The sequence below is a fragment of the Apteryx mantelli genome, chromosome 6 (assembly GCF_036417845.1).
Source record: "Apteryx mantelli isolate bAptMan1 chromosome 6, bAptMan1.hap1, whole genome shotgun sequence".
Classification (NCBI taxonomy): Eukaryota; Metazoa; Chordata; class Aves; order Apterygiformes; family Apterygidae; genus Apteryx; species Apteryx mantelli.
Window position 1 is genome coordinate 9,415,591 of NC_089983.1, and position 27,395 is coordinate 9,442,985.

General features: G+C 43.9%; 1 protein-coding gene across 2 annotated transcripts; it reads right to left on the bottom strand.

Annotated features, from left to right (window-relative positions):
• On the bottom strand, nucleotides 1-27,395 carry ATIC (5-aminoimidazole-4-carboxamide ribonucleotide formyltransferase/IMP cyclohydrolase). Of its 2 annotated transcripts, XM_067298730.1 has the most exons (16): nucleotides 27,354-27,395; nucleotides 26,221-26,347; nucleotides 22,712-22,788; nucleotides 21,540-21,606; nucleotides 19,032-19,120; nucleotides 16,863-17,014; nucleotides 16,587-16,743; nucleotides 14,746-14,871; nucleotides 14,475-14,582; nucleotides 13,125-13,210; nucleotides 11,795-11,884; nucleotides 10,064-10,192; nucleotides 8,976-9,068; nucleotides 2,356-2,538; nucleotides 840-995; nucleotides 1-345 (listed from the first exon to the last, which is right to left on the bottom strand). In XM_067298730.1, exons 1-16 carry the CDS (start codon nucleotides 27,373-27,375, stop codon nucleotides 226-228), a joined length of 1,782 nt encoding a protein of 593 aa, XP_067154831.1. In that variant the 5' UTR covers nucleotides 27,376-27,395; the 3' UTR covers nucleotides 1-225. The 2 variants fall into 2 exon arrangements, with proteins under 2 accessions (XP_067154831.1, XP_067154832.1); XM_067298731.1 differs by lacking the exon at nucleotides 14,475-14,582.

Sequence of the window (27,395 nt, forward strand, 5' to 3'; positions counted from 1 at the left end):
TAGCTACAAACTGTACGTTTATTTGCAAGAGACTTGTTTCTACATTGGAAGCCAACTTCTTGCACCTTCATTCTCTGGTAGCAACAGGGAAAGATCTCATTTACAGATCATGCAATACTTGCTAAGCACAGATTGCAGGTGCTTCCCAGTTTAACTGGTAATACTCCAGTTACTGCTGTTGGTGAGACTGTGACCAAAGAGGGACCACAACAGCCCATGGCAAACTCAGTGATGAAAGAGCCGGAGATTGGTGTGAATGAGAGTTATTCCCAGCTCATTGCAAGCTTCGATCACAACCTCGTCGGCAGCTGAGCCAGATGGGGCAGCGATGAACTGTACTCCACTCTGAACAAAGACAAAGATAAATGGAAGGATTAGAAGATGAAAAAAACAAAATCCCTCTGAAAAGGAGCTGGCAGCCCCAGTCTTTCATCAAATCCCACTATACTAAGCGTGAACAAAGGCCTCCATTGCCCAAAGCAATTCACAGGGGAGTTCCTCACATGAGCAGTCAGTTCTCCCCACAGCTCAGCAATAAGAGTAAAATGGTTCCTCTGGAAGCAGTAGGCCTTGTCTTGTTATTCTTAAACAGTTTAATAAACTTCAATACTCTTTTCATCCCTAATCAACAAACTGAGCAATGGCTGGGTAATTACTGCCCCTATGAGAGCAGTAACAACCAGAAAGATCTCTCCCAGAATGTGCTATTCTAGCCAGCACTCTTAGTGCAGCGCACAGAGCCGTTCCCTAGCAGTCTACACAAAATTTAAACAAAAGCACAAGCTGCGCAGATTTTTCATTGGAGTCACCCTGATAGCCTGACCCTGCCATGACCTCACCCGTTTAGCTCTGTCGACGTTATCCCTAAAAGGGAAGAACGCATCGGAGCTGAGGGAGACAGCAGTCAGCTTGGCAATCCACTGCTTCTTCTCTGCGTCCGTTAGTTGTGCGGGCACCTCTTCAAACATTGCCTGCCACTTCACCAGGTCTTCATCCTGATGAAAGAGAGAGAGACAGCTCAGCCCCAAAGCATGGGCTTCCGCCAGCAGCAGGCAAGGACAAGGTGACAGCATCCCTTTGACACCCAGCTCAGCTGTGCTTTCTGCTCCCACAGCTCCACTGCTGGGAACTTCATACAAGGGATTTTAAAATCCCAAGTGATGGTGGGAACACATTACTACAGTCAGCTTTTTTTTTTTTTTTTTTCATCCTTTTAACTCTATCCTTCCCCTCCTCACCCCAGGGCTTGAGGATTTTTTCCCCCCCTTTAATTACAAGATGCTTTGCTTGGCCTGCCTGCAGTATGCTGCTCTGTAAAAGCCAGCACACACACACACAAACGGGATCTGGTAGATGACTTAACACATGACAAACAGCAGCTTAGTTTATGATTCACCTTCTGAAACAGCCACTGCTCCAGTTGTTCTACCCTTAAACAAGCAACCGCACTCAGAGGTGATTCACTCGGTCCCCAGTCCAGCTCTTGACTTTCAATACTTAAAAAGGGCATACTGTTTTCTCGTCTCACTACTGCTTGTAACAGGGAGGTCAGAGGGATTCTGAGAATTCAGAATGCCACACAGGCAAACACCGACGTACAAGGAAAGGACAACTGGTATGATGAGGCATCAAAAGTTTAAACATTAACTGTAACATTAACCCTTCCTTAGTCCTTTGGTCTCACCTATTACTGTCCCCAGGCACAAAGCTCAAATCAGGCCTTTAAGCACCGCCTGAAGACTCAAATCTTGCAAGTGCACCCAGCAGCTCTGGCTCTGACAGCTTGACAGCCAGCAAGAGGGCTTCTTGTAGATAACATTTTTGTGCCATGGATGTTTCAAGCCATACTCAAAACACCCAAATCCTGGTGTCTACAGCTTCCTGTTGGTTGGCAACAGACCTTCAGAGGCACCCAGGGAACAAACTCAAGGACTCAGGTAGGGTTAAAGGTGGCTGACAACCTTTGTGCTAACAGAGATCATTACCTTCAAAAAGGCTGACCAGTTCCAAAACTCTGACCAAAATAACTAACACCAAGCCCTCTCTTGCCTCATGTTCACTTACAAATTTCAGAAGGTCTCCTCAGTAGGGAGCCAGAATGGAAACAGCTCAGTATGGGTGGAGGGTACAAAACGCTCATCTTATTCCAGAGGAAACCCTCTGAACAGTTTTGAAGTGAGCTATCAAAGGACATGTTCTTTCTGGGGCTGAAAAAAATGGCTGAAGTGGAAGAGAGAAGGCCCAGGTATGAGAAGGTCTTGCCAGGTCATAGCACCCACAGCTGGTATTCCTAGCAGCACTTCTAGCTTTGTTTGGCAGAAGCTGGACTCTTTAGAGAAATTCCTCAGCCCTTACCTCACCAATGGTCCCGGTGACATACTGATCAATGGCGTTGGAGATCTCTGCTCTCTTCACACCCGCTTTGAACTTCATGGAGAGCACGCGTGGGTGGTGCCGGAGCCACCAGTGGTTTGCCTTGTCACCAGCCAGACGTGTGCAGTGGATCCGGGACTGCTGGCCAGCTCCAATACCTATGACCTGAAGTGTGCACACAAAGCGTGATCATGCCTTGCTGCATGCAGATGGTAATCAAAGCTGCATTCCAGCCAAGCAGTCAGGAAAGACCTCCCACAGATTAGCTGCTCCTCACTGAAGCAGAGACATTGCTCATGTAATTTAGCAAGGGTGACTCTGGAAATACCTGTATCCCTAATCCTGTGGATCATTTATAGGGACAGATCTCTGTACTTTTAACTTCACAGATCTGCTGAGCTGACAGTTGCACTGAGGACACTACAGCCTCTCATCCATCCAAACAATATCTGAGCCCCAGCAGCTATAGAATCAAATATAGCTGCTAAGAGATGGCAAGCTGCCTACCTGGTCTTGGAAAAGGGGCTTTGGATAGAGGATTGAAGTCTGAGCCTGGGCCACCCAAACAGCATAATCTTTTCTGGTGGGCCTGGCATACGGAGCTTGAACAGATCAGCTGTGATATCTGGTGGATTATGGGGCAATTTGTCTGTCAAGGCTGATAAGAAAGTAAATCTACTGCTCGATCAGGAAGGCAAGCCAGTAGGACCATCACATCACTTGAATTATCAAGGCCCTGGAGCTGCCAACACACTTCCTACTCTGCCATCTGCCAGAACGTCTGGGATTTTAAAAATAGCTGCCTGCTAACCCCAGCCCTTATTAAATAAGACTGGTGCTTGATGTAAAACAGACCTAGTGCTTCTGGGAGCAAGATCTGAAAGGTGATTTTTTTCCCCCCAAGAAAGCTTTAATAAAAATATGGTGTTTGCTCTGCTTCCTTTTGCTTCTCTTTTTCCAACCACTTTCTTTGGAGTCCAGTTATCATCAGACACATTCAACCTCTGTCAATTTTTCAGGTACACTATAGATTAAAATATGTAGAGACTCTTTGGCTTCTAGTGGTCTGGTAGCCCTGAAAGCCCTTTGTCACAGTTTGATGCGCAATGCAAACAAGCTCTTGCATTCATGTCTGGGCAAACTTGACCTGTGAACAAAGATAACTCTTAGGTTCTGACACAGCTGAAAAATAAATGTGGCTGGGGACATCTTGGTTACTGGACACTGGCAGAGCAAGAGAACTGGCAAGAACTTCATCCTCTCCTCACGAACCAGGAAACTGAGTATTGTCAGGGTCACCATATCATGCTTTCACACCTCAATAAATTCAAGGCAGGAGCCAATCCAGGGAATGCTGTGGGGTTTGTGGCATTCTCTCTGCACCCCTTCAGCCAAGGCCAAACAACAGCTACTGACTGCCACTAGTTGTGAGCAAGGCTAGGCCTGAACAGCCACGGCAGGCTACACCGCAGTGCAGAGTCCCCACTAGTCTCTCTGCCTCTGATGATGTGAGAGCACTCACCTGCCAGGTCCACTGCCTACTGCAGTGCCAGTCTCAACCTCCAGCATCAGCATCATCTCTGCTAAGTACTTGGAGCATCTCAGGTCCCTGCAAAAACTGACTGTATTTTCCCTCGGCCTCAAAAGGGAAGAAATTCGTGCTATTAACCTCCGTTTTGCAAACATGGTCTGTCTGCAGTCACAACTGACAAGTGCAAGGGACTTAGCTGGGGTCTCTTGAACTCCAAACTGCCCCTCCTCAGCCTTGCCTTTGCCATGACAGTATGCCAGGCATGACTCTCAGGCACATAAATGCTAAGTGTAGCCACTCCAGCTGTCAAATTTGGGCTGGTAACTTTTCTCCATGGCTTTCAGAGCTCATGGATCCTGCTTTCCAAAGAGAGCTCCTGCCACTTCAAACCAGAGATCTGTCAGGAAACAGAACTCTTTTCCATAATTTCCTCCTCCTCCTGTGAAGCCACAGCTGAACTGTTCACCAGACACTGTTCGCGTGGGGGACTGCTCCAGGGACACTGCTGAGGCCAGCGGTTCTGGCCAATACCTCAGAGTTTCCAGCTCAGCTAGACTGCAACAGATGGTAAAGCTGTAAGTCAAAGGCTGCCCTCAAATGAATGAATCATTTGCCTTCTCATTCATCAAGACACAGTGACTTCACCTCTTACCAGAACCATAAAACATGCTACTAGATACTCTTCCCCCAAGGAACAAATGAAAGACTTGGGCTACTATTTAATATCATCTGCTCAACTGTAACTGAACAGCTATCAGTGCTTAATAAACCACAGGGGTAAATATTAATATTACTGTAAATACTAAATAGATAAGAAGTTTCTGGTGGCTTGGTGACACCTTCCCCCCCACATACACTGATGTTTTATCTCTGCTCTCACATCTGCCCTGTTTAACCTTCAAACTTGCAGGGGACCCTGCATCTCAAGGGACCTCAATGCCAGCCAGGGGGAAGTACATGGTCTCATCTGTGAAGCTTTTTCCTTTCTCCCTGGAGAGACAACAGCCCTTAAGAGTGCTTAATGCCAGAAGGTTGCCCCATACATTGCACATCATTAATTGTCACCCAGCTCCTGGAGGGGGCCTAGCAAGCTGGGTTAGGCTAAGGCAGAAGTTCTTAGCTGGGGATGCTGGTGGTGGAGAGTATTGGACAGACTGCAGACAGCAGAGCCAAAATACTGCGAGATCTTAAGTTTCAAAGAAATATGACGTAATGTGCCAGAAATGCAGTGTCCTCTGACCATCTCCAGGTAAAATGGCATCTTATCTTCATCTAGTATGTTGTGAGCTGTGGCCTTGCACTAATGTGACAGAACTGGCCAGTCTGCTGCAAGCCCTGGCCTCAGCTGGTTTTTCCAGGCCAATGCAGCACAGTGCCTCCACTTCCCCATACACACACACGCAGCCTTTTTATGGGCAAACACATTAGAAATCAAGCTCTCCTACCTGCGAGCATCCAGTCACCCTTCACAAAAATAGCATTTTTCCTTTTCTCCATGAGCTGCTTAAAACACCATTTTGTGACCTGAATTTTGTCAGTCAGGAGATGGGTAACCTGAACTTTGGCCCATACTCAAAAATTCCAAAATGGCAAGAATTTTCTCCTTTAGATAACAAATGCCCAGCCTCTGTAGGGTCTTCACTGGTACCCCCAAATCTGCAAACATATCTGCAACCCATGGAACAGTGTTCTTACATTGGCGTAACAGGCAAGAGAAAAACAACAGCTGCTTCTCTGTGCCTCCTTCTGATGAGCCCACATTGTTCTAAAAGGCAGGTCATAACGAGACTCAGGGAGGAACATGCTGATAATATGCACTTTGTGGGAAAGTGAGGATTTAGAGAAAGCTAAATCATTTTTTGTAGAAAAGTATTTGTTTCTGTGTGACTCTGCTGTGGAAGATTTCTTCAGTCTAGACTGGATTTTCTGGTCCAAAGACAGACTGATTTTCCTTGGAGAGTTCAGCAGGTTGAGCTTCTGCTTAATATAAACCATAGACTTGTACCTGGAACTCCCTTGCCTGTCTAAATGTACCTATTCCCTCCCTGTCTTCCTCACTTTGCTTCTCCCCGCACCTCATCTCCTCCTTCCCCAAATGTTGGCTTTCTCCTATACCAAAACACAGCTGAAACCTCAAAGTCTTCCACAAGAAAACAACACCCACCCACCTCCCATTTTCTGTCCACAGCTACACAAAAAATAATTATGTTTCTTTCAGAGTTTAATCTACTGGGGATCAAAAAGTGCTTAAGCAGAGCCTATTAAGGCTCAAGTGAAAGGAGACAGTAACACAGGGTGGGTAGCAAATCAATTCATTAAAAAAAGGCTTGTTGAGTGAAAATTGAGAACTTCTTGACTGAAACATTTCGGCTCACAGGAGAGCTCAACATCCCCCCATAGCTGGAATACTGTGCGAAAGCATGGAGTGGATGAGATGGATAATGCCCAGAGGATCCTCACAGAATGATCCAGACTGGCCTGGATTTACTCAGATTTACTCCGAGTAATAACTGAAAACAGAAGCCTTGGATACATTTGGAATTATAAAGCCAAACAAAGGATTTTTGCAATTGGGAAGACAAACAATAGTAGTAAGTGACAAATGTCTGCAGCATTACGGGAAAATAGTAAGGCAAATTTTATCCTTGTATGCAGAGAAAAAAGGAGGAGAAAAATCTTAAACTGTTAAATTTAAAGCATGATGGTATCACTAAAGAAACTGTAAATCAACATATTATATACACTTTGGCTTCCCTGTGCTGAAAAACAGACAAAACAAGTGAAAGTGTTTATTGCAATTAGTGGCAGCTGGCTTCCTGCAAATTAAGTGACACTCAAGTCCATAAACGCTTCCTCCCACTTCATCCTTTCCTAGGACTTTTTAAATGCAGAGCACCAGCCCTGGCTGGAACAGCAGATCCACTCATGATCCCAATGAAACCAAGCTGTCAAAAGTTCTGAATATCTTATACACAAGAGTTTTGCTAAGCAACAGGGGCAATGTGAGGATGAAATACCCCTTGGAAAACCAAATGCAATGGAATTGAAAGAATGCAGGATTTCCCAGGCTTGACCTACATAACCCAAACATGTCACACACTGGAAATACATTTTAATCATAACAAGCTGAAAATCTCTTTCTTTGGCTGTTTCTAACCTGTACTGGTTCCGATTTGCAACCAAATGTCCCTGTACACAGCTGTTTCTCGTGCCTTGGTAGGTGATACAACCAGTAGTTAGTTCTTCACCACACCACCAAAAAGAATCTGAGGTAACCAATATCTTAATGAGACGGGTTTCCACCAGACCTTGTTTCTTCCTCCATCTCTACCTTAAGAACAATGGTCTCGATGCTCAACAGTCTCATGAGGCATTTTAGACATTTTAAAGCTAGAAAGGAGCTTCTGTCCGAGCTCCATCATTACCTATAGTGCACCACACTCTGCTGTTTTTGGATGGTAATCAATCTCTTCGGAAAGATATTAAGCTTTGAATTAAAAACCTCAGAACAGATTCACCACCTCCCTGAATAAATGATTGCAATGGTTGCTGACCTTTACTGTTCAAAAAAAGACACTTGTTTCTCAGTGCAGTATACAGACCTTTGATCCTGTTTTTTCCTGTCACATATACAATCAGCCAAGACAACACACACACACACACACTTATGTTCAATCAAAATATACCCCTGTGAATAAGCAAAATATAGTTGAAGCCAGGCTAGTTAGATCCCTAGCTAGCCACACTGCTTTTCACCCCCTCATGCCTTCTCCCTTCCATATGGTACATGCATCACCACACACATTTCAAAAACAGCTGCAGCACCACATTAAGTCCAGACTTACAAAAAGCGCTGGGGAAATTGCTGCTACATTAACGGAAAAGGAGCAGCAAAGATAGTGACACCTTTGTTCTGGGGCTACAAGAACTAATGCTCTTGTGGACAGAGAACCATTTAAAAGCAAGAGGAAAAAAACAAAGCAGAGGGAAAGAAAAGCTTGTTCTCCAGAGACATGGCTTGCAAGAACTATATAGCACACAACCCCAGAAAATATGGCGAGTGCTGCAATGTTTGCAGGCTGTAACAACAATCTGACACATGTAGATGAGTACCACTGCAAACAGAACAGCATTGCAGTTCATTCAGTCTGTATCTGGAAGTTACACTGTTTAATCCATTTTGCTGCTTTATGATGCACCAAAGCTCAAGATTATCAAAAACATTCTATGTTTCTTTTTCTCCTGTAAAATTTTATTTTACAAAAAATAACCCAGCTCTGTGGAAAAGTTGCCATGGAGAGCTGAGGACCAGCTAAACAACAGCATCACAAGAGTGAGCCATTGGGCAAAAATGTAGCTTTTAGTACATTTACAACTTTTGGATAACTGATTTAAATTGAACACCTAATGATAATTTGGAAAGAAAGAATTTTTTAAAATTCAAGATTTATCTCTTACCTACACATTTTCTAATGCCCCTGTAAATCCCAACATATATCATAAGCTCTAAAAATCAGAAAGAACAGAAGATTTCTGATATCCCAAAGAGGGTGGGCAGGGGCAAATGAAGAGAACACCACACCTCATCTTGCTTTATATAAAAAATGAAAACAATAAAACAAAACTAAGAACCATGTGGACAGTCAAAATCCAGCTTTGAAAACTATTGTGATGTCCTAAGGCTCTGTACAGACTACAGCAAACGTACAGGCCCTCAAAAAAAAGCAAAGATAATAAAAGGAAAGAATAGTTGAAAAGAAATGATTCAAGGCATGAGAATTTTTGCAACTTCACCATTTAAATGACCAATCCTCTCATTATCATAAAAAACTAACAAAAAAAAACAAAAATGAAAGCAAAAGAATCACTGAGTTTTGGGTTTGAGGGAGCCTCTTAAGAGAAACACAGGTTTGCCTACTGCTCTGCACAGCTTTGCCTAAGGCAGTTTGTTTGTAACTGCTTAATAGCTTCCTGCATGCTAAGTGATTTTAAACCCGGCGCCTGACAAAAGCGCACTTGGACCAGCTTGGCTGTGAGAGCACAACTCCCCAGAGGTGTTGGATTTGGTTACCTGCCCATTCTTGGCGTAGCAAACTGAATTGGACTGGGTGTATTTGACAGCGATGCTGGCAACAATCAGGTCTCGGACAGCAGGCTCGGGCAGCTGAAACAACAAAAGCCATCGTCAACAGCCCGCTTTGACAGCCAACACCTAGGATGGTCTGCAATTGGCTCATGAACTGCAAACCTCCAAAACCATCAGAAGTACTGGATCATAGCAAGAGGAAAACAAGACAGCTAATGATATCCTGCTTTGTTCAATTACTAACAAATCTTGTTTAGATTAAAAAATTACAAATGACTGGTTTGGCAGCTAATGTCATCAGCTTGTAGGGACAAGACTCAATCTTATCAGGTCATGACAGCTCTATTGCTGGGCCTAATCATGCAGTCTTCTGTATTTGCTGACTTTTCATCAGAAATGCTCACAGGCAAGAAGCTAAGTACATGCTTAAGTATGCAGAAGACTACAATAGCAGTAATGTCCACAGTTTCTACATTGTGTATTATTTTAAGTATATTCCATTACTAATCTGTAAAAAGTTTTCATTACCACAATGTCTGAACTTACTTCTGAGCCCAAGACTAATAACATGCTCATTAACATCTGCTTTTTAAATGAAAACAAGATTCAAGACGAAAAAATAACTGATAACTTTCTGATGATGTGAACTCTAAAGGGTGAGCAACATCAGTAAGATCAGAGTTTATACAATACATTGTAAACCAAAGGGAGAATTAAACAATGAGTCAGAATGAGATCACATCTGATCCTTAGCACATGGCGCTCAACTATAAGAAATTAAACAAGGTAGCTTCCTATTTATATGGAATACAAATATTTTGGTAGTCAGAGATAAAAGACAAGGTCTAGCTCATCTTATTTATGTAAAGAATCAGAACAAAGGCAAACTACCCTGATTTGCCCGAGTATATCTGACCCAGAGGGTTTGCTACATTATTTTGCCAAAAGCCAATTTAAGCTCATTAAAATGTTTCAAGAGCTCTTAAAATAGAACAGTGCTAACTTCCTTGATGAAAGCATACCAGCTCACTCCACCAACCTTTACACACATTTATCAGTCTTCTGACACTCACGTTTTTATTTTTTGTAACGATATTCTTGAACAATGACCGGTCAATGACTGCATTGTTCCTCTTCTGCATGAGATGCAATCCATAGAGGGTTCGAATTTCATTGTCATCTGGCTCATAATCAGGATCCATCTAAAAGCCAACAGAGAGGCCAATAATAGACCTCTTCAAAGCCAACATCCAGTAATAGTTTAGGTTAAAAAAAAACATTCTAAGGAAGTCAAAAGAAGTGAACTGTTTAGAGGAAGCAATGTCAGATCATCAAAAGTAATTAGAATTAATTGGAGCAGCAAGGTCTCAACAGCATGAAGGGACATTTACAGGCTGGAGAGAGGTAATGCAGTTTGGATGCTTATATACCAACGTCCACCTTGTGAGAAACACACACACACACTCAGAGTCTTACAGTCTTCCACAGTAAGGTAGAAATCTGAGTTGCTTCATATGTGCCTCAAGGTACAATTCCCAACCCCCTCCGACATAAAGGAAAACAGTGAATATGATTATTTCCAGAGATGCATTCTCTTGGGGCTCATCTCCATACAGGCACACAACACAGTTAATTTATGTTAATATAAGGGGTAAATTTAAAGGGGAATTGTTAAACTGCCTTAAGGTCTGCATATGCATAGGTTTATTTGTAATTATTGTAGCCCCAGTTCAGTTTATTAAGACATGAAGTACGCCAGATCAAATTAAGGTTACTAATTCTAAATAGGAGCGTACAGACACTTTATGTGGTTTACCTGATCTATTGAAGTTCATTCAGATCAACTTTCTTTAGACAGACAGGCCCTGAAGATAAAGGCTTAACCAGTACAACCTCATCCTTGCAAAGCTAATTGAATTCAGGAGGTAATCAGCTGCCAAGATTGTCTGCAATTTCATTCCTGTTTGCCTGAAGCACCTGAGCCATCTTCTACAGCTCCCTTGGTAGTAACACTACAATTGCAACCTCAGCTAAGCCTTGGATTTTCTTTCTGTAATGGAATACTCAAGTTCTTCACTCATTTGTCTCCCGGAGTCAGGCTGTTTGGCTGCTTGGACAATGTTATGTAGTATTAGCCACGTTCACCCAAACTGGATGATTCTGAAGTCCCAATAAGCAGTAGAGGAACTAGGAAGGCAACTGGACACTTATTTGACAACACCATCTTAATACTCCTTGACAAGCATCATGGTTACAGTATGGAACGGTGTGTCATCCCTGGGTCCAAACTATGCCTGTGCTGCTGTCTTCATTACTGACTCTACAGAGGATTGTCCTACAAACACCACACGCACTGGCAAGGCTTCCCTAGTGATGTACTTCACATGACCTCTCACCCCCACGACTAATGACAGCGTTGAGACAATATGTCTTAGATGACAAAAATTCAGGGAGGAAAAACACAGCAGAAAGCAAGAGAAAGCTAGCAGAGAGTGAAAAAATAGCCCAGAAACACTGTTTCTCTGAAGTACTGTTGCTGGTCCACAGATTTGGTCACTTTAAATCTATATCACTTTGAAAGCCAAGGAAGGCATTATGAAAACACTTCACTTCAGGACTTAAGGCTCAACATGGTCATGACACTGCTGGTGGAAATACAGCTCAAGAGCTGCTGAAGACCAGGAAACACTCCCATGCACTGTGGAGGGGCCTGGATCAGCCCCACAGCTATCCGGATATTAACATCTGTGGAAAGCAGGTATGAGTAGAGCAGCAGAGGGTTACAGTGGAGCAGGAACACAAACCTGAAGGACACAGTAACTACCATTCTTCTTTTTGGCAAGGATTTTGAGAGCTTCCTCCTCATAGCCAGGAGCTACCACACCATCAGATACCTGCAACACACACAGATCTCAGCTTCCGCAGGACAAAAAGAACAAAAGAAGAGCTAATACTGAAAACTCCACCTGCCATCTCCAGAAAGGCATTTAAAGCCCACTTTTCAGAGGTCTACATGCACCATACGATACCAATGGCACTACTATAGTGTTGGTTCCAGACCTTGAAACAGGAAAAAGCAGAGCTCCATCAGGTCCTAACAGGAGTTACTAAAAAAAGCCTCACCAACACTTTAAACACAATAGAACTAATAAGTAATCTCTGTCTCCAGGACAGAATTGCTGGTAGATCACATACCCACTTCTCCACCTAACAATAAATGTGCCTTAAAACACAAACACACACACATGCAACAAAAATTAATTTTTGCAACAGTGACACTCCTGATTATACAAAGTGTCTGCAAAAGAACCGTTTTAACAGCTTTAAAATGGAGAAGAACAGTTTACATTCATCAGTCATAAAGTGATATTTTCCTCTCATGTTATCACTTTTTTTTTTTAAAGTAAGAGCACACCCTATGCTATCCTCACAAACCAATCAAATGTGACCTTTCATTTGTTTGACAAAAAAAGTCTTCAATGTACAAGAAATAGGCCTTTGCATGTGCTTTCCTCCTCTCAGGCAGTTGAAGGAACATCTAACAGGATGAGCGTGTTTGGTAAAGCATTAAGTTCCAGTTGTTTAACTCTGCATTAAATCTAGCAACTTGTGCAATGTGGTCAGCTAGAGAGTTAAAGTCGAAACCAACAAAGTTAAAAGTGCAGTGTGTAAAATGGCTGAGCCTACAAATAACTGGTATCAACTGGCAGGTAGCAATCTACATCCACGTTCCTGCCTTGGGCAAGAGGCCAGCCATCAGGTCTGCGGGTCCTTGATTGTTCCATTAGAGCTGCTCAATCAGACACTTGTGACAGCACAATCAGGGTTTATTTCCTGAGGCCTGATCAAGGACAGAGGTTTGCAATCATTCCTCAGAAAGTAGCATTTTGAGTACTGCTGTTTCACAGGCTCTGCCGTGCAGCCAGGTTTCAACTGGTGCGAGGAAAAACGTATCAGAAGATAGGTGTAAATTCTGCACCCCGGATACTGAATTACATGAATGGACCAATAAATAGTCTGAAGTAAAATGGATCAAAACTCCCAAACTGAGCAGAATGGCCATTAGAAGCAAATGGCTCCATCCAGCGTAATTCTCCCTTTTACACCAGAATGATTTGTTGCTGTTTGACTAACCTCTCTGGAAATAATTTTAGCAGTAGCCAAATCGCAGATATCAGACAGAGCAATGAAGTCACCAAAAGACGACATCCGATCAGCACCTGCAAAATCATATTTTCTGGTAACTTATCCAACTACAGTATAACACAAAGAACTCCTTGCTCCTACAATCCATTTCTTTTCCACAAAAGTTGATAATATAATTGCAAAGCAGAAAAATAGGCCATATAAGAGGAATAACAAGAATGAAAAATCCTACCTCAAGCACATGCACCTTTAAATATTCCCATAGCTCAGATATTCCTCCTTCTTCACTGCATTTGTCAAAGCTCTAACTCTGTAATCACTACCTTCGTTAACGCTAGCAGTTCTGCTGTAGCCATGATAGCAAGAGGACACAGGAGAGGAAAGGTTTGTACAGAAAGATATTTTAGATGGGAGACAGTTGGAAAATAGACAAGTTTTCAAATGCATATACCACCATCAGGCTTTTCCTGCAAGAAAGCAGACCCAGAAATGTAGCTAACAGTAGTTAAAAATTATATATATATTCTCTGTATTTAATGACATAGTGCTTTGCTAAAGTGAAGGATTAATGGCACTCAGCCTCTATCACTGATGCTTTCCTACTCAACATCATCAATTCTTCAGTCACTGCCATTCCAAAACTGTTTTTCTACTGATCATGCAATGGTTTTCTGTGAGCAATGATCAAAGGTGATCCCTAAAGCAGTGGAAAAAAAATGAACCCATGCCTGCGTTTCCCTTACCAAGCAAGTCTGCTTTCTTTTCCATAATCTGTCTGGATTCTCCTAGATTGTCACAGACAATGAGAGAACTCACAAAGTATCTCAGCTAAACAGAGGGAGGAATTTCTATTTACTTATTTTTAAGCTTTTTGTGAGCTCTGAACTACAAAAGCATTAAAAAATCCCCCACAAAATAAAGAGCAGAAACAATTTTGCTCAAATAAGTATTCCGTAGCACTCCATCTGCAGCTGAAAGCTGAGTGTGCCACCAGCACAGCTCTTTGGTTACCCACAGATCCTTCAGCCAAATTTCCACATTTTTGTTTCATTAACAAAAACACTTTATAGGTCTTCCATATACATCACAGAAAGAATGGAATCTGAAATGTTTTTAGCCTCTGTGGAACAATATTCAAGTTCAGCTCACTCTGAGAGCAATTTTTGATTTATTAGGTGGGCAGTTCATTTAGCCTATTAATCAGATCCTTACAGAGAAAAACCTGAAAAGGAGGAGTACACTGCAAAGAGAAGAGCCTGCAAAGTGTCAAGCATGTTGTTCAGGGTTGAGCACTAGCTCAGTTCTTTAGACAGTCTAGTTTATTCTTGGGCCTCTCACCTCTGCTGCGTGCGTAGGCACATGCTAAGGGTGTTAGGGTCTTGTGGAAATCATGCACCATGCAGACTTGTGCCTCCTCCTCACTGAGTGGTATTCCAACAGCAGCACCTAGTGGGAAATACAAGCCAGGGCACTCAAACCAGAAGCTGTTTCTGGTCCCAACCCCTGGGACTTCCCCCAAACCATCAGGGTAAAGGGATGCAGATACACCAATGGCGGGCGTGCCAAGAGTCACAGTCTGTTCAAAGAGAAAAGCAAGGAGCCACCGCACCTGCAGGGCTGACGTGTTTGAAGGAGGCTGCAGCAGGAATGCCTAGTGCCTGCTTGAGTTCCTTCACCAGCTGCCAGGCATTGAGAGCATCACACAGGTTGATAAACCCTGGAGAGCCATTCACCACTGCAGACAGAGCACAAACAGACACATTAAAGCAGGCAGACTCCTGTCCCCAGAGTCTGGAGACCAACTGGAAGAGACTTCTCCCACTGAGAATCAAAATCGCTACAAAACTGTTCTTTTAAGATGTCCCCAGTTCCTCAGTAACTGTTTTGGTGCCCTGAAAAACTTCCAGTGTCTTGTGAGGAACGCACAGGCTTGGGACTCAGGAGACAAATGCAGTTGTCTTCCCTATCACAAGCTGCTATGACCTTGGAGCAAGACACTGTCCCCCCACACCTTCCCTCCCTTGTGCTCCAAGTTCTTCAGCTGGCACCAATTTGGAACAGCTGCCATCTCTTTCTAAAGGAACTTAAGAGCTTGATTTGGACTGAGATATGTAGGCAGTGCTGTCAGGAAAGAACTCAAGAAAAATGCACACTCCCTGCTCCCTAGAAGGTAGGTTTCTTTACTTCCTACACTTGCTATAGTGACTAACCTCTGATTCAGAAGGGTACTCAGGCACCAGTCAAACTTTAAGCACATGGTCTCTCGGATTGAAGTCAACATAACCACTCACAGTCGTAAGGAAATAAGGGAAAGCTTTTAGCAAAATGCTCAATCTGGATCTTTCATCAGAAATACACACCAAGAGTAAAGTTTTTGAATATCTGCTTCCCAAACCTTTTGCCTTGGTACACTCAAAACTGCAAAAAGAACTGCCTGCAAGGACATGGCAGGACTGTGAGCCTTGCAGGACACAGGAGAAAAAGGTTCTTTTGGCAATACTCCAAGGCCAGGACAGCTGAACACAGCATTGTTCTGCTGCCATACCTGGGAGAGAGACCTGCAAGAAAATCAACTTCCTGTGCAGGAGTGGAAAAGCTTCCTGAGAGGTCCCAGGATTTCAAATACAAGGAAATGCCACAACAGTGAATATAAAGCTTTGCAACTGCTTTCTAGAACAACGTCTGCCCACAGAAAGCAGACTTGGTTTTCAGGAATATTACAACCAGCCTTAAAAACGATCAAGAGCAACACTAGCCAGACTTTCTCTCCCAAACTGGGATTCCCTCAGTATAGCAAGGCTGCAAAGAGCGGCACACCCTGCAAAATGGCAGAGACACCAGACCTACCCCAAACTCTTGTGACTAAAACTGATATCTCTTCCTACTGCCACCATTAGCAGAGCTAGCACCCCAGAAAACTAAGCTAGTAAAACCCTGCTCGAAAGCATCAGGGCAAGAAAAAGAACAAAAAGCATTCAAACCTAGGAAAAAGAACAGCTCAGTTTCTGGCCAGAGTAAATGGGAACATAAAAAGATTGTGAAGGTGCTAAACAAGGAAAATGGGAAGGAGCAAAACATCTTAAAGGATGACAAGAAGCTTTCCTTTCCAGACTCTAGAGCTGATGTCAGGTAGGAGGTGCAGCAAGTAAATTTGCCCAGACAAACTATCTTCAGGGGGCCACACAGATTTGCACCAACAGATAATGGGGAGCTACAGTAAGCCTTGTAAGGGTCTGCAGACAAGTTTCCATCCCATCGCACCCAGCCTTTTCATTGAAAAGCCACTGTCACTCAGTAATAAAGCAGGTAATATAAGGCACGGATGGGCATCCCTTGGACTAAGGCACAGCAAGATACTTCACATTTAAAGACATCAGGCAGACATGTCTGACCACCTGCTTTCTGGGCTCTCCCAGAGCTCCCTGCTGGCCAGCATGGCCTAGGCCTCACCTGTCAGAGGAAGTTTAGGCCTCAGCGTGTAGAGCTGTGCAGGACTCTGGTGGGGGTTCATGCCATACCTCAGGGGCAGCTGGGACACCCCCTTGCTGTACTCTTTCCTGAAGTAGTCAGAGATGGCTGCATCGTACTGAGCAGTGTGGGTGAAAGCCTGGGGGCAGAATGGGCAAGACTCATCAACTTATGAAGGATGTGGCGTTTAAAGGAAATGAATAAATGAAAGGCAAATGAGCCTGGCCTAGCCCTTCACCGCGAGCAAATGTGAGCGACCTTCAGCGCAAGCTGACGCCTGGTTTCCATGGAAGTGTCTCTGTCCTTTGATGCCTTCATCTCATTAGCCACTGCAGAGTAGTCTGCAGGGTCGCAGACAACCGTCACACGAGCATGGTTCTTGGCAGCTGCCCGCAACAAGGCAACTCCTCCTGTAAGAGGGAGAGAAGTGTAGAGGTGTGAAGCACTTTCCTTCTGGACACAGTATAGCCAAGACTCATGTCCGAGGCCAGGAAAGGACATGCACCAATCAGTCATTTGCACCAGATGAATGTGCCTATCTCCCCCAGTTCTGCAAACAGAAAGGACATGCTCCTGAAAACATACATGGCAAAGTCAATCAGTTGATCCAACCCACTGGTGAAGGTGGCTGGCATTAACTCACTGATTGCCCTTTGCAGAAAGACAGAGCTGCAGGGATGAGGAAACGGTTCACGGGCTGGGATGAACAACTGGGACAAGAATGCCTTCAAACAGCACAGGCACATCCTGAAGAGGACAGCTCTCTACAGACATTGCTTAAGCACTGTCCTCTGCAACGCTGGGTTAGGGGTGGGGGAAGATTTACTTCTACACTGCTGAGCAAATGAGGTTCTCAAATCTCTCTGCAGATACTAACAAATCATGCCCTTGTCCTCTGTGTAAGACAAAAATGCCATGCTTCCCCCTTAAATTCAACTCAACACAGCTATTAAAACACTAAAGATCATGCAAGATACTAGGCTGTTGCAAAGGAAAGTAGAGGCTGGCACTGCTACATGCAGAGTGAGTACTACTCCATAAAACATTTAATAGAGAGCTCTGCTGGGCATCATTTGGACTAAACTACTACAAGAAAATTCAATCCCCATCCAGCCTCATGGCACAAAACTGTGCCTGTACTGTTTGCAAGCTGCCAAGCAGGGATGCAGCAGTGAAGGAAAGGCAAGGCCTTTTGGGGTTAATAACCAGCGAGAGGAGCAGAACTACTGATGAGATTACTCTCCCACACAAGCAGACCAGCCTCTATCCTCGTAATGGCTTCCTGCAGTGCAATTTTCAGTGCTCCCCAGAGCACTTTCTGTGGTTCGGCTTCTTCTCTCCAAAGCTCCTGGTTTTTGTTTTTATTACACTGCCAGAGGCTGCAAAAGAGGTTTAATCGGTGCTCTCTCTACCCTTTCCTAGTACAGCCTTCTGCACATCAGGATCACTTCACTGCCTTTGGGCAGTGAAGGATTTCCCCACCTTAGCAGCATGGCTTACCAACCCATTACAACCACTTACCACTGCCATTTTAATTTTAGGTCTGCTTAAAATTAATGAGGTTTACCCAACTATGCTGTCCATCTCCCCCCTTGTAACTCTCAAGCTCTTTGGCCAACTTGGATAGAAGTTCCTTGAAAACAGGAAGGAATATAGAGAACACAAAATTGGTGTCCCCTCTTCCTTTCCTCCCAGAGGAAGGAGATTGCAGCATGAGCTGCAGCTCTGCCACAGTACTAGCTCCTCACTAATGACTTTGCAATTTCAGGGTGAGATTGCCTGTCACAGGAATTAGTTTGCTAGTTGCAAACAGGTCACTTCTGCATACAGTCATCTCCCAGTGCCTGACAGAGATTAATCCTCAATAATGTTCTGCTTCCTTTGTGAGAACATCCCTGTTACACGTTGCAGCCTGGCTTGGCTGTCATTCCTTCATTCTCATGTGGCAATTCACATGGACATGATGCTCTGTGCACATGTTGGGGGACAGCGCTGCCCCTGTCAAAATGCATGCTCAGGGATGACCTGGCAACCATTGCTAGGAGTGACCAACCCACATGAGGTAAGGGGCCAGCTCACATGAAGGAGGCCACTGAAACCTTCAATAAAACCCAAACATCACTGTACACGTCATGAAGATGTGTTAAGTTGCAGTACCAGACTTCCTCTCTCCTCCTTCTGGCCACACCACTGGAATGGTTTAATTCCTGGGACCACAGCTTGATAAGGGAGTAGAGCAAAAGCATAATGTCCCAGCAAGATAGCATCCTAAGGAATTGTAATTCCAATCCCTGTACTCCAACATCACAGCAGACAAACCAAGGTGTCTGATGATCCTTTAAGGGTATGCAAGGCCTCCAAACAAAAACAAAAGGACAGAACCATCAAGTCTGCCTGGAGAAAAGGTTTGTTTTCCCTTTGACTTACCAATATCGATCTTTTCCACTGCCTCTTGTACAGTTACACCTGGAGAAGATACGGTCTTCACAAAGGGATAGAGGTTACACACTACAACTCTAAGAATGGAGGGGAAAAACTAGGTTACTCATCAAGAAATAAAAAGGCCAAACTCTGCTTGGTATGCACAAGATATTATTGGTGGTTTTTTCGTCTCTTCTATCAGATCTGGGACCAACATAAAATCCTATAAACAAAGGCTTCTTTCTCCTAAAGACTTCGAGACAGCATTGTTGAACCTAATGCCAAGTGATGTTACTATGGCCAAACAGTACGCACATTATAGCGGTTAACTACGCATTAAGCAACATTACAGTAGTTAGAATCACACAATGTACAAAGATTAGTTAAAAAGAAGAATTGCTTTAAATACATGCGCCAGCTTTTGAATGTTTAGTGATTTTGGGTGCCCGACTTAAGCCCTTGCAAGGAGCTTCAGAGGGGGCACTCAACACTACTGAATATAGGCATCCACCAACTGGCATAAATGACTGCACCCAGATCCAGATCCATTGCAAACTTAAAGCATAATCAGTCTAAATTTCCAGTTTTTCCAAGAGCAGAAAGTGACCTACATGTCACCTTCTGTGGTTTTAAAATACAAACAGCATATGAAGCCCCAGAGGTATTCAGTGCATAACCTGGATCGCATAAAACTTCAGTGGCCCATTAAAGTAAGTGGGAGGGTTGACTTTTTCCCTCTCCAGGTAAGACCGGATCTTACTGGAATTAGTTTCTTGACGTGATCAGGTCATTTATTATAGTGGAAGCAGCAGCAGTCTGTATTTCAGGAAGCATGAAGGAATAACTTTTCCTGTCCCAGCTTACAAATGTGCTCAGCACACTGTACAGTACGACATACAGCATAGTGAAAGAATGTATCTGTTCTGACCTTCCCATACAACGTTTTTAATCCAACAGAATGAATTCGTTCTCTTGTTCTGAATGTATGAAGGTACTGATCCTTGGCACATGCCAAGTAGTGGCAGTAAATTGCTGTGATGCATACATCTTGTGTCCAACTTGAATATTCCTTGGTTTCCACACTGCATGATGAATTCAAGGGGAGGGGATGATCAGCTTTCAGCATGGCTTTCAGAACCCCTTATTTCTCTAAATTTGCTAAGATGTCTTTCATTTGGGCCCTGTACTATTTCTAACACCTAGCCCCCCATTACTATGCTTTCTCATTCATGCTCCTGACCTGCTGCAAATTGCCAGGACTCTGCGGACTTTATCACTACTAATGGTTTTATCTATGGAAGTCAAAATAATCAATATAAAGATTTGCTACCTTGACTGGGGAATGCAACTTTAATTCAGCTATGCAAATACCCTCCTGCTGAGAATCAGCTCTTTCTGCTTTTATGCAAGATTACCAAAATTCAAATTATTGCTCTGGATAAGAGCACACTGTAGCTAAGTCACTGATGTAAAAACACATTACTCCCCCTGCAGTTCAGCAGGGCCTGCTGTAACATGCAACATACTCTGACCAGCCACCACCACTGAGCCATCTGTGAAGATTCTTGTGGTTTTAAATCTCAGGTTTTCAAATTCAGCCAGGAAATCCACCCATCCTGGGCACGTCAGCTTGTAAGTTCTTTTCAAAAACTAAAATGGATTCTGGCCCAATCACCATAGTCAAACTATATCTCCCATTTTGGCTAGACCTACAATTTATTATGCTCAAATTCAGCCATTCATTTTTAAATCAGGAGCTATCCACTAAGACAGAATTTGGTTATTCACAATCGCTAGCCAGAAGTTTAAACTCAATTACTTAAACACAGTCCCAAATTGCCCCAGGTAAATAGTCTAACAAAATTCAGCATTCTAACAAAAACAGTAAAAAAAAAATTGATATGTGTTAGTGCACAAGCTGCATTACTTCTGTTTCTGGCTCCAGCTTGCTTGCTCTTATGATGGCTCTCAGAAATTCAAAATTTCTATTATCCAATTGCACAAATGATACATGTTCCTGACCTGCTTTTCATGTCTAAAGTCATTGATTTATGTGTTGAAACTCAGATGAGATTAGGAAGATTTCAAAGGGTATATTTACTAAGCAAGCATTTCAAAATCAGGAATTGTCATCTGATCAAATACCCAGAGCCAAGCTGAGAGGAGGTGCACCAGCTTCAAAAGTGCTGAATTTAACTTTGCAAGAAGTATAATGAGGTCCAACATTGACTAAAAGTATAAAGTATCAAAATTCCCAAACGGAAGAAATTAAAACCCTTGCTCCCTGTTGAAACCATGGTGCAATTTTTTTGTTTTGTTTTGGCTTATTTCAAGCAGTTATTCATCTGTAAAGCATTGCTTTTAAAACATACCATCTCCCAAGAGGGGAGCAGGAGGCTGCAGATTCCGGTTTGCACATCTTACAATCCCTACCGTTCCCATTTACAGGTGTTGACCAGTCTCCACTGTCCATTTTTGATTACTGATGAATTGCATCATGGGCCCCACACTTACCTTACAAGGCTGAAATCCTGTTTGTCCATATCAGCATTATCTTCTGGAATACTGCGAGCCAAGATGCCTAGTTACAAAAACAGTACATCTTATGTTATTTAAAAAAAACAAAACAAAACATTTTTTAAATTCAGCATCTTTCTTCAGACTGCTTCTCCTCAGAGATTTTCTACCATAAACATTCTGATTCTATTTCAGACAGTCTTCAGTCCCTACTCCCCTCCCCTATTCCATTTTACTGGCTCTGTGGCTGTTCAAATTTCATACTAATAGATTTTTTTCCAGTGCTAAATCCTAAAGGATTCCAAGTGCTGAACAGACAACCTCAAAAACCATACTTTATAAACATTCAGTTGTTAACCTTAAAATGCTAGAACTGTCATTACGGAGTTCACAGAGAGGAAAAAGCCACCTGCCACTCATAAGCTAGCAATACACAAAGCCCATGAAACAACCAAAAAGAGAGGCTGTGCTTCTAACTGAAGAGTGTAGACAGTTGGCTGTTGCGTAGGAAATTGGAAGGAGAGACATACATGTGACTGGCTGGCACAGAGTAAGCAAGAGCATAATCCAGGGTTGAAGGTTTTCGGAGGAGACTCAGTCTCCAGCCTTCTCAGGTATGTAATTGCAAGATGGGCAACTGGTTTAACTCAAGGGATCTCAAGCACAGAAACAGGAAGTGAAGCAGCAGATGGGTTAATGGCTGATTGATAAGTTATCAGACTTCTTCCTTGCTGAAGAGGAGCCAGAAAAGCTTAGCGAATGCAGGAATCACCCATTAAAGGCCATGCTGCCATGTTCCCTATGCTGCATGCCAGATTCATCCGCAGGTCAAATACAGTGGCACTCTCTGCCTGAGCAGGTCCAAAATTGGCTCTGCAAGGAACATGCAAAGGCAGTTCCTGCAAAGCCCTATTACTTGCAACTCCACAGAGGAAAAGCTCTGCCAGCTGCATAGATGTCAGCATAGCAATGGAGAAATCTATGCAGACACCACACGTTTCTTCTCCACTCCACGCATTTTATCTGCCATTCTGCTGCTAGAGCAAATCTGTTTTCACTAGTCAATTCTTCCACCCGACCTTTAAAAAGGCATCTGTCAATCCCTTTTTCCCACCCACACTGCCTATGGATTTCTGTTTTAGACTGAAAGCATAATAGTAAAAACCTACCAGCATGGACTGCAGGATGAAGGGTTTTCACACGTCCACCCAGCATCTCGGGGAACCCTGTCAGGTCCGACACATCTCTGCTCATTGAGAAAACACAGCATGGCAATGGATATCTCATACTGACTTTATCTCTAGGTTGAATGTTTGTAATTCCCATCATGGCAGTAATTTAAATCTACTGGCAATGTTGGTTTTACTGGAAGGAGACTTAAACCCTAGAAGTTTTGAAGGGGGAAAATTAAACTTAGCAATTCTATTTTGGTGTGTTTAAAGAAAACAAAAAACAAAAAAAAATCACCAGCTTTCCATCAATGACAGGAGAAGGGAAGAGACATGCATGATTCCTGCAAACTTCAGTATCTTGTATCTCTGTAAGAACACAACATATGGAAAGCATATTACTGGATTGTTAGGAAAAAAGCTATGCTGGGTGACAGACTATGATGCGTTGCTCTTATGAAAGGCTGGGAAGTAGTTATCAGGACGTGTCCCATGTTCGGATAGATCTGTCTGGCATTTGACAGCTACATAGCAAAATGCTACTAGGTATAGAACCATTAGTAAAAATGGTCAAAGCGCTGGTTTAATGCACACTCACGCTTAGTAAGATGCCGTCCATATCTTATGCAAAAGCTACATCTGACAAAACAGAAGACAGAAAGGATACTGCTTTCCAGTACGCAACCCAAAACAACACCTTGTGTAAATTCCACTATGAACAAACCAACCAACCAAAGAAAAGCTCCCCAAACCCAATAGGCAGCAGCTGCTTTTCTCATTAATTAAAACAAAATACATGGATCATATTGAACTAAGCAGCAGGGTTATTTCATGAGTGAACTTTTACACTGAAATAACTAAGACAAGCAAATTCCAAGTCAATGATTTACAGGGTGGAAGACCATCCTCAAAAGGAGTAGTGTGACTTCTCTGAAAGTAATTATTTATCCTAAAAGATAAGGACTAGATAATTCAATACAAGCTCATCCAATTGCACTCCGAGATCAAGCTATGCATAGAGCAAAAAAAGGAGACAGTCATATTTGCCGTATTAAGGTACACTATTAAGAGGCAACATTTTAAAGAGGTGTCTGCTCACAGCCAGAGCTCAACACCTCTGTACAAGTCAGGAAGCAGAAGGTTGCACACGTCATTCCCCCTGTGCTGTCTTGACTACAAAGGTCAGATTATTGTGCTAGAGTAATGGCAACTTTTAAAAGCCCTCCTGTCCCAAATGGATTTTTATACAGTTACAGTGAGTTCAATAGAGGAGATAAAGTATGGTGGAAAGAAAAGAATCACATGCAGAGAAAGAATCAAAACAATAATGTGCTAACAAGCAGAACTGGGGAGAGCCATAGATACTGACAGACCCGTTCTGGGCTTCTCAAATAGGTCTAAAGGTATTATGTAATCCTATTTGGATAAGAAACTAATTAAACTTTCCAAAGCATTGATTTCACTTTGGAGCTTGTCTCTCATCCATTTCGAAAAATGTTACTCCCAAAGCTGACCAGCACAGGAGGTGATTGACTTTGGCTTAGGACATTTACAGTTTCCCTCCTTCTACTCAAGGAGTGAGACTTGCAACAGAATTTCAGTTTCATTCTGCAGGTTCAAGGATAGCCTTAACTGGACAAAGGTGACAAGTATAATTTAGGGACAACCACACATTCTGCTCCTGGAGCAACCCTTCTGCATCACTTCTGCAAGCCCTGCACCCATCCGATATTGCTGTATACTCAGTAATTAAGTCCCATTCCCCCCCCCCCACACACACAATAGCAATTTGCTTATTCAGCAGGCTGACAGACACAGACACTTTGCAAGTTATAGGCACACCATGTTTGTGTCAGTGAGGAACATCCATGCATCCCCATACGTACGTGATTCGAGAGCTGGACACTAAGGTCTGGCTCTACCTTGCCTGAGACGCTCAAGTTAAGAGCACAGTCACATTACACTCATGGTAAGGAGAGAGGCACCTTCAGAGGGTGACCTAGGCAAGTTAAGATGCAACTCTCCTAACTGGCAGTACACAGCAGTTGGACCTGGTTTCCTTTCACTTAAACCTAGAAATGGTTTCTTGTCCCGGGGAATCTTAAGACAAATGAAATGACCAGCCTCGCTCAGGACAGATCTCAAACCAGACTTATTTCCTTCTGGATTCTAAGAAGAGAAAAAGGGATAAAGAAAGAGTCAAGACCCCTGAAGCAGACATCTGGAGAAGATCTGGTAGACAGGTAAAACATCATTATTTAGCACAGGAGACGTTTGGGGAAGGGGAGGGGGTGTCTAAAACTACCCAACAGGACTTAGAAGCACACTGCCTTTCAGTAAGGGTGGCATTCCCAAGAACTACCCCCAAAACTTGAATTTTGGGTAACAGTGATGCTCAGAGGCTCCGAACAAACAAACCACCCTACTGTGTCAGAAAGCTACAGTCCATGCTAATGCCTACCAAACGGTGCAACAGCAGAGAAGTCCAGAACATGATTCACACTACAAAGCATCATATTCCTCTTCTGAAACGCAGTTCTAGTATCTCGGTATTCTTCCTCCCAGCTTAGTCTAAGCATTAAAGTTTTACCATTCCCCATGACTGTGCATGATGGAGAAGGAACCATAAATTGGGGGTAAAAGGAAAAACGTGACTATGCTTTGCTTCAGCCTTCACTGATGCACAGCCAAACAAAGAGGTGAGGGAGACGAGACCAAGTGCTGTATAACAGCGAGAACAGGGAACTCTGGAGGCTCTGTATATTCATGCTGATGTGTCCCAGGGGCCTATTACTACATTCAGTGGAAGTAAAAAGGAGCCACAAAGTCATCTGTCATGCCAAATAATTGACAGATTTTTCAGCCCTGTACTGGAAACAATTTTTATTTGGCTGAAGCTGTTTTTGAATCGTAGCACGGAAGAACCTAAAAAAAAATTCCCCCAAATCGTGGCCAAAACAGCTAGCAATTGTTCATGCCTCTTCTCAAGCAGTGGATGCACAACATTACAGGCTCTCTCCAAAAAGCATGACCATCATGCTGGGAAAATGATTTGTAACAAATGATCTCAAACGAGCTTCAACATGTCTCTGACACATTTTGCTCTTCCTGCCCCAGGTCTGGGCAAAGATCAGCTTTCACCTGCCTGCAAAGAGCAGCGCTCGGGCCAGGTTATGAATTTTAAGACAAATGATTGCCTCATAGGAGAAAAGCTGGCTCAAAGCAGACAAAACAACATCCGCAGCACAAGGGTCCTGACACCTCTACTGGTCACCGCGCACCATCCTGTGCCGTAACAGTCTTTGGCCTCGGTCAACCTACCTCTGGCCAAGAAAAAAGATTCCGAAACTTGCCTTGGGGTGGGTTGTTTTTTGGAGGGGGGACTTTGCTTTCAGACAGCATTTTTTGTTGTCTCCAGCTTTCAGTCATTTTTGCTTGTGAATGGAGAAAACAATTTAAACAACCTGATGAGAATTTCTGGGGAGAGGTTTGTAAGACAGAGCCCTTACCTGACGGTCAGGCCAGCGTCTCTCAGGGATTTGGCCGTTCCTCCAGACGCTATTAAACCAAGGCCAAGAGAGCTGAGAACCTTTGCAAACTCCACCAGACCAGTCTTGTCAGAGACACTGAATAAAGCTAGCAGGAAGGGGAGAGAACAAGTATTTTGGTATTGAAAACAGAGCATAACAGAGAAAAAAGCAAGATTAAGGGACTGAAGACTTCATGATTTTTTATACATGTACACACATGTATACACACACACGTATGTGTGTTAAATATATATATGTATATATACACACACACTCCTATTCCCATCTCCGCAGCTGGCCTATTCTGCACTGACACAAAGCACCCATTTGTGCCTCATTTTTCCCCATTTCCAAAATGACATTGGCCTCCTCTAAAAAGACCCTTTCCTGATCTACAGGTGACAAGTGACTTATGTTCTGCTCTCCAACAGCTCTGAGGTTGGCTGCTGCTCTCTGGGGCATACTGGAAGAGCAATGCCAGTGTTATTGGCAGGAGGAAGGAGCCAGTGCTCTAAAACTGCGACCACCTAATTCTTTTATTTCTGCGCCCCAGCCTCAGGATGTGGAAAAGCCTCTCACAGCTGTTCTAATTTCTTGCACCACAGAGAAGTTTAAATACTTTTTTTTTTTTAAACACATCAGCAGGTATTAACAAGCAGGGACCACGGGGAGATTGGAACTCGGCCGGAGGGAAGCGCTTCTCCTGCGGCACAGGAACTACCGGGTTAAAATCTGTGCTCCCACTGCCCAGGAGCCGAGAGGAGAGCACGCGCGGGGCTCGCCCCTCGCACTGCAAAGCCGGGCTCCTGGCTGCACCACGCACTCACAGCAGGCTGCACAGGCCCGGAAATACGGGTTTACGCGGCCTTCGGCTGCTTCCCCGCAGCCCCGCAGCCCCGCTCCGCCGCCCCGAAGCGCCGCAGACGGCCGGGCCGTTCCGCCCCGCGCAGCCATGTGCGCCACGGGCCCCGGCCGCCCCTCCCCCACCCCGGCTGCCGCGCGACGGTTTAACGGTCGCCGCCGCGGGCGCCAACGGCGGTTTAACGGGCGGCGGCGGCGCCTCAGCGGGCGGGCGGGCGCGCCGCCCCTCTCACCCCACGGCCCCGCGTTACCGAGCTGCTGCCGGGCGGCCATGGCGCCGTCGGTGGGCGGGC